The sequence below is a fragment of the Pholis gunnellus genome (assembly GCF_910591455.1).
Source record: "Pholis gunnellus genome assembly, chromosome: 1".
Lineage (NCBI taxonomy): Eukaryota > Metazoa > Chordata > Actinopteri > Perciformes > Pholidae > Pholis > Pholis gunnellus.
In genome coordinates, this window is record NC_136528.1 from 21,408,404 (window position 1) to 21,420,449 (window position 12,046).

At 41.5% G+C, this 12,046-nt stretch overlaps 1 protein-coding gene across 1 annotated transcript; it reads right to left on the reverse strand.

Annotated features, from left to right (window-relative positions):
* Positions 1 to 3,123: 3,123 nt before the first annotated feature.
* LOC306699162 (switch-associated protein 70-like) lies at positions 3,124 to 11,089 on the reverse strand. The gene is made up of 12 exons (XM_079163686.1): positions 10,935 to 11,089; positions 10,090 to 10,230; positions 9,032 to 9,205; positions 8,729 to 8,956; positions 8,426 to 8,572; positions 8,102 to 8,210; positions 7,779 to 7,960; positions 6,665 to 6,772; positions 5,962 to 6,128; positions 4,896 to 5,094; positions 4,607 to 4,703; positions 3,124 to 3,791 (listed from the first exon to the last, which is right to left on the reverse strand). The coding sequence occupies exons 1-12, from the start codon at positions 11,028 to 11,030 to the stop codon at positions 3,673 to 3,675; spliced, it is 1,767 nt and encodes a 588-aa protein (XP_079019812.1). The 5' UTR covers positions 11,031 to 11,089; the 3' UTR covers positions 3,124 to 3,672.
* Positions 11,090 to 12,046: the final 957 nt, after the last annotated feature.

Here is a 12,046-nt window from a genome sequence, read left to right on the forward strand (position 1 = left end):
TGTAATTGTCACGTTTTCCCGGGCTTGTTATGAACACCTTGTCTTTATTAAAGATTTTCTCTCAATGAAAGGTAATCAGACACCGCTGCAACACATAGTTTCTTTTTTTTTTTGCTCAGAGCCAACGACAGGGCCTGATGATGACGGGTGCCAGCCATGAATATGGGACTGGGCAACAGCCCCAGCTCAGGCACTGTGGCGCCTGGTTGGCGGCTCTGAACGGGACTTCTGTGGTCCAAAGAGAGTTTGTCTCTGAGAGGAAGCTAAATGCCTGAAGAAGAGCAGAGAGGGGTTTTTTGGGGGGAGGAGAGGGAGATCGTGTTTGTCCCTCAGTACGATCTGTCAGCTGGCTTGTACTGGCAGCAGGTGCAGAGCATCTGGGGCAGAGCCTCTGGCAGTCCTCTCCATATTTAGCCTTGTGCTTTGGGCACGGAGATTAGGACCTCTGCCCATGAACAGAGGGGGAAGCGGAAGTTATCCAGCAGGATTGTGTGTAGTGGCATGATAGGAATCATTTCCCCCGAAGCCAGAAATACTCTACAGATATTTTACTCAATCATTGAGTCCACATAGCTCCGTTCCTCTGACTGGATCAAACCAGATTCATGAAAACTAGTTCAAGTTAAGGAGATGAAAGATCCTTGCTGTTGCACAAGCATGACGTCACTTAGGCTGCTCGGCTGCCTCCGCAAGTGATTTCTTCTCTGAAGTTTAAGACAAGTTACTGATGAAAGCATCTATTATCCCCAAGAACAGCAGTGTTTTAAATGCAGTGTAATTGTGACTTGGCGAAATGTTTCCTGAGTTCATTGTGGTTAGAAGCGAGTTGCTCTCACATAGAAGATCAAAAGCGGTCTATAAATTCAAGATTGCACATATCTGTAGGTTTTTGGATCCCATACGCTCCATGCACAGTCACAGCTGCAGTAAATGCCTCTTGTCCAAGAAAACAGCTTAAAAAAATAAGCTGATAGGCCTCTCCACGGTCCCCAAAAATACTCCAGTGACAGATGATACCAATTTATTTTATTGGTCCACCAAATCCTATTATTCCCATGTAGCCCTGTGGCTGCAATGAATGCAAACTATTTAGCAGTTTACATTTCCTGGGTGCCTCTGCAATGATGCATGATTCACTGCTGCTAGGGGCCCCTCTGCCTCACAGCCCTGTGGCCCCTCAGCGGGCACCTGCTCCAAAATTCATCGAAAACAACTCCAAACACTGATCTCACTGTCCCCCCCTAGAAATCAGGATGATGTCAGCTGCCTGCAGCACATGGGGGTCTAGTTGGTAGATGATCAAATGCATGAATCAACTGAGTTCCAGATGATCTTATCTGGACACCGCCCTCTCATCCATGAGCAGAAAAGTACAATTACACATTTGATTTATAGCTTTAAAGGATAGCACTGGGGTTTCTAAAGTTTGCATTAATGTCTGTTTGTCTGAGGCCCTGATGTTTGTGTCCCTGTGCAGCAAAACCCAGAGTCCATTCAATCGTGTGAAATGCTCGGGGCTGTGAGGTCACTGTAGGAAGTCATCTAACCCAGAAAACAGGAATCTGCCAGACATTCTTCCACCAGCACACGATCCCCCGAATTTTTTTTTTTCCTGTTTCAAATCAGTTTCGATGAGGATATTTTGGACAGGAATCAGATGAATTGGTCATGGACATTAGGGTACACATGGGGCGAGGGTGAGACAGCTAGAGACATCCTCATTTTTGGAATGTCGAGGGGCTTGTGCAATTTAGCTACGGAGATTACAAACTCTCAATTCTGAGAATAGTCTTTGCAAAAGAAAAAAATTGCCCCATGTTTTCTCAGATTCTGGGATATAAATATCTCCTATAGAAGAAATGTGAACGGCAAATCTATTTATCATATAAAGACATATATTGCTATCAATCTATCAATCATTAACTGTTGGTTCTAATCTTTTTGAATAGTTCTGTTTTTAATGTGTCAAATGTTAAAGAACTGTAAGTCATGCGAACAAAGACGTCCATAAAAGAAGAAGCAATGTGAATTACATCTTTTATGGAGGTAAAAAAACATTCATAGTTAAAGTATTTGCCTAGAGATTCAAGCAGTCGGTCTCTATTTCTGATCTTATCAGTGACCCATCAGTATAAAGAGATCTGCATGGTGCTGACTCTTAGATCAGTCTATGAATGCAGGTTCTTATCTCATTTCCTGCTCTGACAACTCTGAACTCAACATGAACTGTCTCTTTCCTTCCAAAAAATTAAGATTGAGAGTTTTTACATCACAAAGTAAAGACACTCATTGTGCAGACACGAGACAAACAAGTACCTACAGCTGCTAGTTTCACCCAGTTACAAGGTTCCTGTAACGTTGTCTCCCTGAAACATGAGGGTGGAGCAGAAGACAAAGGTGAAGTGTACCGGTGGGAACAGTGGTCCTTTGTTGCACAAACTGATTTGTTTTGACACAGACGCAGCAAAACGGAGCCGTCGCTGCTGCAAGTCATGTGCATCAAGTGTGATTGATCTTGTTTTGAGATAACCGGCACAATGAAGTCATATTGAACAACGTACAGGCCTGTCATACAAACAGGCAGCAGTAAATAGGGATGCACCGATGCTACTTTTTCACTCCCGATACACTGATTCTGATACCTTCAATTTGCCAACTTAAAGTCTAGCTGCCTTTTTACAAAGTGAAATATGTATATGTAACCTATTTTATTAAGATGTACGTCCCAAGTAGGAACAAACTGTTTGGGGGTTAAGTGCCATTGACATGGTGGGGAGGTTGGTTTTGGTCAGAACACCACCAGACATTTGTATCTGGACAACATGGCTGATGCCCCCTTCGTGACCCAGTGGTAGAGACAAATAGCGCTCCTCAAGCATCTTCAAAATGTAGTCCATGCTGTGGAATTAAGCAAAAAAGACTGTGTATGTCAGTGTTCTGGGGTTTAACTTACTGAGGATCCTGTTCATATGGTGACACCTGGTGGACACTCTTGTCAAAATGTAGACGAGTCATGATGAAAGCAAGGTCTTGACTAAACCATCCAAAAGAAAAGAGGGGAAGGCTTGCTGCATTCTGACACATTTAGGTGCCAGGACCTCTGAAATGAAAACAGCCATCCACTTTCATATAAAATAGGTGTTTTATTTATTTAATCATCTTAGTAATGACTGTAACAGACTCAACTTTAGCTAATAAACCAAGCAAGAGTGGAAATGAATCTGCTGTTATACAGCTATAAGTTTATGTCAAAACACAACAAACTAAAAAGTACTTGAATTAACACAGGAAGTCAAAAAAGACGGGTTAAAATTAGAAAATAAAAAAACAAATGAACAAAATAAAAAAAACGAATGTTTTTTACCTAAAATAATCTCAATTCAATGTCCACTGATGGCTAATGATCACTATCTCTATGACTGCCGAGCAAACTGCATCTGCTGAGAATCTCCAAATGAAATCTGTGGACCATGATTCAATATTCATTTATCAAACTACTTTCTATTGCTTGAATGTGAATTTTTGTTACAGAAGAAACTGATGCAGTTAATCCCAGCTGTTCTTTTAAAACTAACCCAAATCAAATCACGTGGCTCAGTAAATTCATGTTATCAAACCTCTCCAGACCTCGAATGTAACAGTTCAGATTCTTCCTCATCGGTGTGAAAGTGTTCACTGAGCCTGAGCCCCCTGGTTCTTACTCTCCTGCCACGACTTCTTCCTCAGCTCCAGCTCAGCGTCGGTGAATGAAGCCGGACCCCAGTTAGTGATCCTCTGAGGTCCTTTATCACCTAAAAGACCAGGTTAAAAGAGAAGGAAAGGAGGCCTTTTAACAAGATGGACTTAGACAAATTGCATGACTCTGGTTGTAAAACGACAATAATTAAGGGTATAAAGTCGAGGGTTTTCCATGCTCTTCGGCTGTAAATTACTCTATATGGTCAAAGGAATACCTGCACATTACATGCCTATGTAATTGTTAAGGAGCTCATTCCAAAACCAAGGGCAATAATCTGCTGCTATAACAACCTCCACTCTCCTGGGAAGGCTTTCAACAACATTAAGGGCATGTCCCTTAATGTTGCTGAAGATATTTGCTCTCATTCAGCCACAAGTGAGGTTGACCCCTGATGCTGGGCGATGAGGCCCAGCGTTCCAGTTAATCTCAAGAGTGTTGGGACGGTGTTGAGGTCAGGCTTCTGTACAGACCGTTCAAGTTCTTCCACACCAAACTGGGAAGAAACATTTGCTTATGGACCTCGCTTTGTTCAGGGGAGCATGTTGAACCAAGAAAGAGCCTTTACTAAACCGTTGCCACAGAATTCAAGGAACGTCAAGCCAAAACCATAAAAAAATAACATATATCGTATGTCGACAGCTGTGTCCACATACCTCTGGTCATGTAGTGTACCTCGCTGCAACTTTCGGTATAAAGCTGTTTTTGTAAATTAAGCCTTGTTTCAAATTGTGGAACACTAGTATCTAAATCTTGCAAAAACTGAACAAGAAGCTTCGTTTCCATGAACTTAAAGTACAGAGTTCTTAAATGCCGGTCCGATACATCTGTGGAATGTTGATTTATGAAACAATCAATGTCCCCGTCTACCTGGCTGGATGAGACGCACCAGCCCCTCATGTTTGGCCACCTTGTCCTTCCAAGTCTTGGTCTTGTTAGCTGCTCGTTCAAGCTTCCTTGACACCTTCTGTAAAACATGAAGAGAAAAATATATATGGAATCAGATCATATAGAACAAATAAATAGTTTTATTTACAGATACACAAACAAAAAAAGACTAAAACTATTTCTGATGCCAAAGGGACCTGTCCACCCTCGATAAATAAAGCCTCTGCCTGAGTTTTCAGATCAGTGTAAACCTCCACATGTGTGACCTGACCTCGTACTGCTCCAGAGCTCCGTGCCGCTCCCTCTCCAGACTCTCCAGCTGCAGCATGGCTGCCTGCAGGTCTCTTTCCTTGGCCCGCTGCTCGGCCACCAGCTCCTGCTTCTCCGCCTCAGACTGAGACAGCGCCCTCTGCTGCTGCAGGTGGATCTGCTCCAGCTCTGCCCTCTTTGACGCTTCCTCCTCCAGCAGCCTGTGATGGAAAACACAGCAATGCCGCATAAACCTGTGCTCTATTTTACCCACTTAAGTCCAAATCTCAACAAAGAGAAATGATGGAGCTGGAGCCGTGGGTAATAGCTTGTCAGTTCATACAGGCTGACTATGGCAGGAATCCCACACAGGGAAGCATGCAACATATACACAGAAATACAGTCTTGATTATACTCTGTTTGCTGTGAGGGTATTTCACTCAGTAGGCCTACATCTGGAGTAAACACCTAGGGACACAGTATCATTGTGTAAGGTTGTGTATTTGTGAAGTTGTTTACTGAACTTCATTGTACTGTAACGTTCAGGGTTCTCTATTTTCGTTTTTTTCCTCAAATATTTTAAGAAATTGTGAATATTTGATTAAAAATAGACCAATAATACTAAAATCTTATTTAAAATCAAAGAAAACAATTTGCAGAACAAACACAGTAGTCTGACCGTTTATTGTTTTGTTCATTTATAAAGCTTTTCTGTCACTTCATAGTCCTGCATGCAACTTTTTGGTTTAAAATGATCTTGTACTTTAAAACAATCTTGATATGTTTGCACAAACAATAGGGGAAAGAAATCTGTAAAGTCTGTAACCTTTTTATTATAGCTGTCTTGGAATAGTTGAATTCTTCATTTAATTGTTTTGCAATCAGTACACTGATAACCAAGCTAGCCATTATACTAGCAGTCTATAGCTAATGTGCTGCTGATGTGCTGCTAAAACAACATTATAGGTAACTGTTAGATTTATCCACTGTCCAATGTGTGTGTGTGTGTGTGTGTGTGTGTGTGTGTGTGTGTGTGTGTGTGTGTGTGTGTGTGTGTGTGTGTGTGTGTGTGTGTGTGTGTCTGAGACCTGGCCTGCAGCTTGTGCATGGCCTCCTCGTCCTGCTTGGCCTGCCTCTCGTCCTCTAAGGCCTCCTCCAGCCGGTGGTACATGTCCTCCAGCTCCCTGACGCGTTGCAGGTACTGCTCCAGCTCACAGGATTTCTGAGCCACCTGCTCCTCCATCTGCTGACGCACCTGATTGAGTCAACACACACACACACACACATGCAGTTGCACGTTCTTACGCATTCGACTCTTGAACCGAGCAATAATCTACAAATCAACCGTAAATCTTCACATTTGATGCTGTATTGTGACATTTTCTGTATTCTAGCTTCGTCTTAATCCGCCTCTGTGTTGCTGCAATGATGCAATCTCATCTGAGCAAACAATAAAATGTTTTTTATCTTATAAAGGCCTTTGTCTGTTTAGTCCCTGGTGTAGGGGGGATGATTAATACGTTTGTGCATGTGACCATCAGAGAAAAGATGACTCAATATCATGGGACATAACATTTTAATATTTTTAGCTTGTGTTTCCTGGAACGATGAAGCCACAGATGGTGACTGAATCAGAAAATAACTATGACAGTCTGAGTTTACCAGACTTCATTAGTTTACTCTCTGAACTTTCTAAAGGTCATGTGTCAGCACATATACGAGTGTCAACAGCCAACATGATCGGGACAAAGGAGCAGCGTTGTGGGAGGCAGACTGAGGCACTGTGGTTACCATTTTTTCTCTCTCCAGGTCCAGTCTGTAGCGATCCTGCAGGTCTAACTGAGTCTGCTTCCTCCTGTGCTCCTCCATTGCTGCTTTAGCTGCAGCGTCTTCTATTTTCTGTGGAGCACAAAAGAGGAAAGAGATGTTATTGCACTGCTTTAGGGGAAGCCGCACCAGGCTACAAGGGGGAACCTTAAAAAAGAAACGTATCTTTAGAGGTTCAGTGTGCATTTTTTAGGTCAAGAATAATTGAGCAACTTTAATTCTTCCTTGTAGTCTCTTATATAACACTTTACTTGGTAACGCCAGGGTGCACTTAGTAAAAATGTAATGTGGCTTTCCATATGATCAGTTATTGGGCTTATAAAGATACATGAATAGCCATCTGGCAGGCTAAAAAGAGAAGTGAGAGGCCATCAATAATCTGCTGCAGCTCTGAAACAGTTGAGTTCCTACGCCTGGCCCTCTGCAGGTGTCTCTGACTGATATATACTTTGTTTGCATAGCAGGTTTTGCTTCCCTTTTCACAGTGAATGTTCTGCTGCATCATGTGTGGTTTCTTTTTTTTCCGAATGTTTGTTTAGGTTATCTGAAACCACAATATGTGGACAAAAACTCAGATTTAGAACCTCTCCGATTTTGACATCTACTCAAAAATCAAGATCCAAGATGTATTACCTCGACTAACCTACTATAACTCCACATTTGTACCTACAATAAAGCATGTATTTTAGTTTTGTTTAATGTGTTTCATCATGACATTTCTTATTATAGCCTACAGGGGTATTTTTGAAGCAGTAGCTTGGAGTGTTTTTAGATTGCACTGGTATGTGTTTACGGAATATAATTCAATTTAAATGATTGTCCCAAAGGGGAGCACTATATCCCTTTGTGAGGGTCAAAATGTTTTCTCTGTGCTCGCTTTGATAAAGAAAAAATAATAGAGAACTGTCTGACAGATATAAATATGTGGGAGGAGCTTCCTGTAGTAAAGAAACGTGATTTCACCAGGACTCCTGTGTAACAATCGAGTTGTGCAAATGGTTTCTGGAGCCAACAAGATGTGGGAGCCTCCTTCTCAAAGTCAAGTTTGAAGTTTGAAGATCTGAGCTTGGACCAGTACCTTCCTCATACCCTCCAGCTGTCTCTGTTTGTTCTCATTGGCCACCTGGAGCTGCTTCATCCTCTCTGCCAGGTCGTCTTCCTCCGCCTGTTGCCTCTGTCGGAGCTCCCTGCGCCTCAGCCGGGCTTCACGGTGAGGAGACGACAGCCCCAACCTCAGCAGCTGGATGCATGTTTGAATAGCTACCGCGACACGGGGCGAGATTGAGACCGTATCACATTCAGAAATTCAAGAGACGAAGATGAGGAAAATAAAGAGACGATGTGGACGAGACTCTTTATGACGAAGCAGTTACAGAGAAGAGGAAGATGACTATTCCGTACCTTGAAGCCATTCCTGCTTCTTCTTTTTATCTGATGCACTAATCTCAAAGCTTTTATCAGTGCACTTGATAATGAACAGGCATTTCTTCCCTTCTTTATCCGGCAGAGACTGGAGGAGAGAAACGTTTTTATATATATTATGCCACTGCAGCCACATCGTATTTAAATTCTAACATGATTCATTGCTGTTTGAACAATGCTAATTCTATTTCTGAACAAAATCAAATCCTTCAGGAAATGTCAGTTATAAGTCACTTAGTCAATACAGCCTAACAGCATTACTTACATATTATGTATAATCATATACTGTAGTTAACAACACACCTCCACACAGCAGGTCCGGTCCAGAATGATGTCTCCTTTCTTCTCCACAAGGTCCTCACAGACGTAGTACGACAGTGAGGTGGGTCGAAGCACAAACCAGCGCTCTGTCCAGTTCTTCCTTTTGTGGCCCTTTTTCATCATGTATCCCTTTGAAACACAGTGTGGACGTAAACAAAAGACGCTTGAGTTGCCTAATCGTTCTGCCGTAATCACTGTGATATATTACTAAACGTAACAAGTGATGCCACCTGTTATGGGTCTGCCTGTGCACACAGTACACCTAAGATCAATATCGTGTCGGACCTGCTTGAGCACATCCAGAATGAGTTCCTGGAAGACCTCAGTGATGCCCATGGACAGGGTCTGGTGGTTCATGCCCTTGCTGAAGTACCCCATCCCCACCAGTTCAATCAGCTCCCACGCAGTCAGGCGGTTCTTCTTTGTGTTCAGCTGCAGCTTGTAGTCTGCAAACTTCTCCTCACTCCATCCGCTCCCCATAGCCTCCATCAGCTTTCGCAGGAAGTATTCAATCTAAGGAGATGGACAGACAAAAGAGCTTCAAAACCACGGAACCCCACAGAAAACAACTGTAAGGATCTCCCTCACCTCTTCTGTAACGATGACGAGTGGGTAATTTTCCTCTGACAGAAAGTTGAAAATGCACCAGACTTTGAAAGCATCGTCATCTGAGACGAGGAGATGTTTAGTGCAGATATTTTTCTTGTAACACAGTGTCCAGCACATCTTGTTGAACTCCAACACATCAAATTCCTCCTGCACCTGGGAACAAAATGCACCATTCAGTCAAAGTCAAACTGGTCGGCACCAGTGAGGGCAGCGTGTTTACAAATGCTAAGCAGGGGACCGGTGTTTGTCTCCTTTCAAAACTTCCAGTCTCCAGGATGTGAGGTACAAACCTGATGTAATTAAATGCCTCATTTTTATTCAAGTCAGAGCCTACAAGAGAAAGGCAAGAAAACAGCTTCCAAGTAGAAAGAGAGGAACTCAAGCAGTTTACTAACTGACATGAGACTTCAACAGATATGTTTGCAGAGTTTTACACGGTAAACTACAGGGTAAAAACTCCATAAGAGACAACAATGCAGCTTTTGCAAAGAGTGTATAAGGATGCTGCCCATTTTACCTAAATGTATTTTACAAATAAATAAATGATTAGACAAAGCACATTATTCCTGTGGGTACAACAGAGAAGTGGTTGTAACCATTTCCTCTCCTACAGAACAAAACAGGTCATGATTAGTCATCTCAATCTGTGTCACACACTCTTCAAACGAGTGTGTGATGGTGTTTATATTTTCATCGTTTGTGTAACTGTCTAAGTAAGTTGAAGTTGCAGCCCTTCCAACTTATTTGCACTCATGACATTCAGCATAAATAAGAGCTTTGGTACCACTAAGGCTGTCATTGATGCATCATTTCTTCTTAGCAGTGACTCAAATGCATCAGTGGCACTGTGACCATACATAGAAAAACTGTCAAGCACCAACAACTGGCATTTAATGTTTGGTCAGATTTGTGATTTTGTTGACTTATTATTTGATCAGATAGTTCCTGAAGTTATTTAAGCAAAGTTATGCAAATGATAGTGTGTTGACTGGATTAAAAACACTCTTCTACAACTATTCCAGCATCTTTGTGCCCACCTTGTCTAGAATGAACCTGTTGAGGTAAGGCATGTAGCCCTGGTTGGACAGAGGCCCTTTATTGTCATCTTTGAAATGCTCTTCAAGGGCCACGGGGTCATGAGGGATCTTCATCACTGTGCACAGGCTGTGGGACAGCACCTAAAGAAACACATTTGTTTAAAATGTGAACTTCATACTGCCATAAGACATACAGGTGAGGGGACATATATGGAGTCGAAACACATTACTATAGAGTAATACAAAATGAATATATGTATGGGTAAGTTAAAGATGAAGCTCAAGATCAGTCTCACAGTTTTAAGATTATTCAACCGCTCATGCAAAAACCTTCCACTGACTTTTACAAGCATCACTAGCCAAGCGCGACTTCTGTTCCTGAAAGTGCTATCACTCCTTTGACTAAAGTAGAATGTCTCATGACTATCATGAGTACACCTCTAACCTCACAGTGAGAGGAAAACAAGTGATATTCAGGAGATGTTATGATTGTAAGGGTTTATTCCGCCGGAAACGTTGGGACACAAACCTTTACAACTATTGTAACGACAGGGATTAAAAGTAATGTAACACTCTTCGATGAAGTAGCCCCAGCGTCTAGACCGTTACATAAACAACTAACGTAACGATAGGGAATCAAACGTGAAGTTACATTTGAGATGAGGTACACAGTCAATTTGGGATTAAGTACACATTAAATTTGGGATTAAGTACACAGTCAATTTGAGATGAAGTACACAGTATACATTGAGATGAAGTACACAGTAAATGTGAGTGTCTGTTCATCCTGCGAAGCGTCTGAACTTCGAAACAAAAAAAAATAAGAAAAGAGAACTGAAACGCACCTTTAACTGAGATTTGGAAACTTTTCCACGTTGATCCACGTCCAGGGCCGTGAACGCGTGCCAAATTGATTTCAAAAGCTCGTCTCGAAGCCACATTTTGTCCCTCGTCAGCAGCACCAGACGTCTGTCTCTCAGCTGTAAGTCAACCTCTGTGGTTTCACTGTCCGCCTCTCACACACAAACACAAGCGCGGTGATGGTGGCGCAGCAGAGAGACGCGTGATGATTGCGCCACATGGCGTTCGTTCAATTTGTTTTCTTCATTTGAACTCTGACAAAACATTGTGAGCTGTTTTCCCATCATAAACTCAAAACCTTAAGTAAGCCATCAAGTAAGCCATTCAAAGTTAGCTCCACCTTGATCAATTAACTCTTACAACATTGAAATGCTTATTAATGCATCTGTAATAAATATGGATGTAATAATATAACTATGCCAGAGACTTCTGCTGCATAAGAAGGATTTTCACGTTTGGTATCGAACATGTTCTTAACATTTTATAATACTTCCGTTTTTTCTTTATCTAGGTAAGATTTTAAAGTTAGGGTTTGCACTCGAGTATCACATATGTATTGCTAATGTTGCTCTCATAAAATATTTGAATAATTCTCCCACCAAAGCCATATTTTTACATCGTAATCTAATTTTAAGAGGACAATATGAGCTTCAACTGAAACTAAAATTTAGCATTTTGGCCTTGTATTGTTTCGAGGAAATGTGATAATGTATGAATAGGCTATGCCTGAATGTCCAATCATCCCCCAGCACACCCTGAATAGTTGCATTATTCTTTGGAAATACCGGCATAGTTAACATGTTCTTTAGTAGGCCTAAGATTGTCAAATATATCACTATCTTATTGACAGAGAATTACAACAAATCAGTTAAATTGAAGTGTTTAATTCACAGTGCCCTGACCAATGTGATAGCTTAACTACTTTTTACTCTCTTTTGAAGATTATTGATTTAGTCAGTATGAACATTATATTTATTATTATATATGTTTAGTTAGTTAATATGACGTTTGTGATTCTCCCTTTTTGATTTGTTTATTATTATGCCATATTCAACAATGGGTCCAACAAAAAGTATAGGGTAATTAATAAACTTTA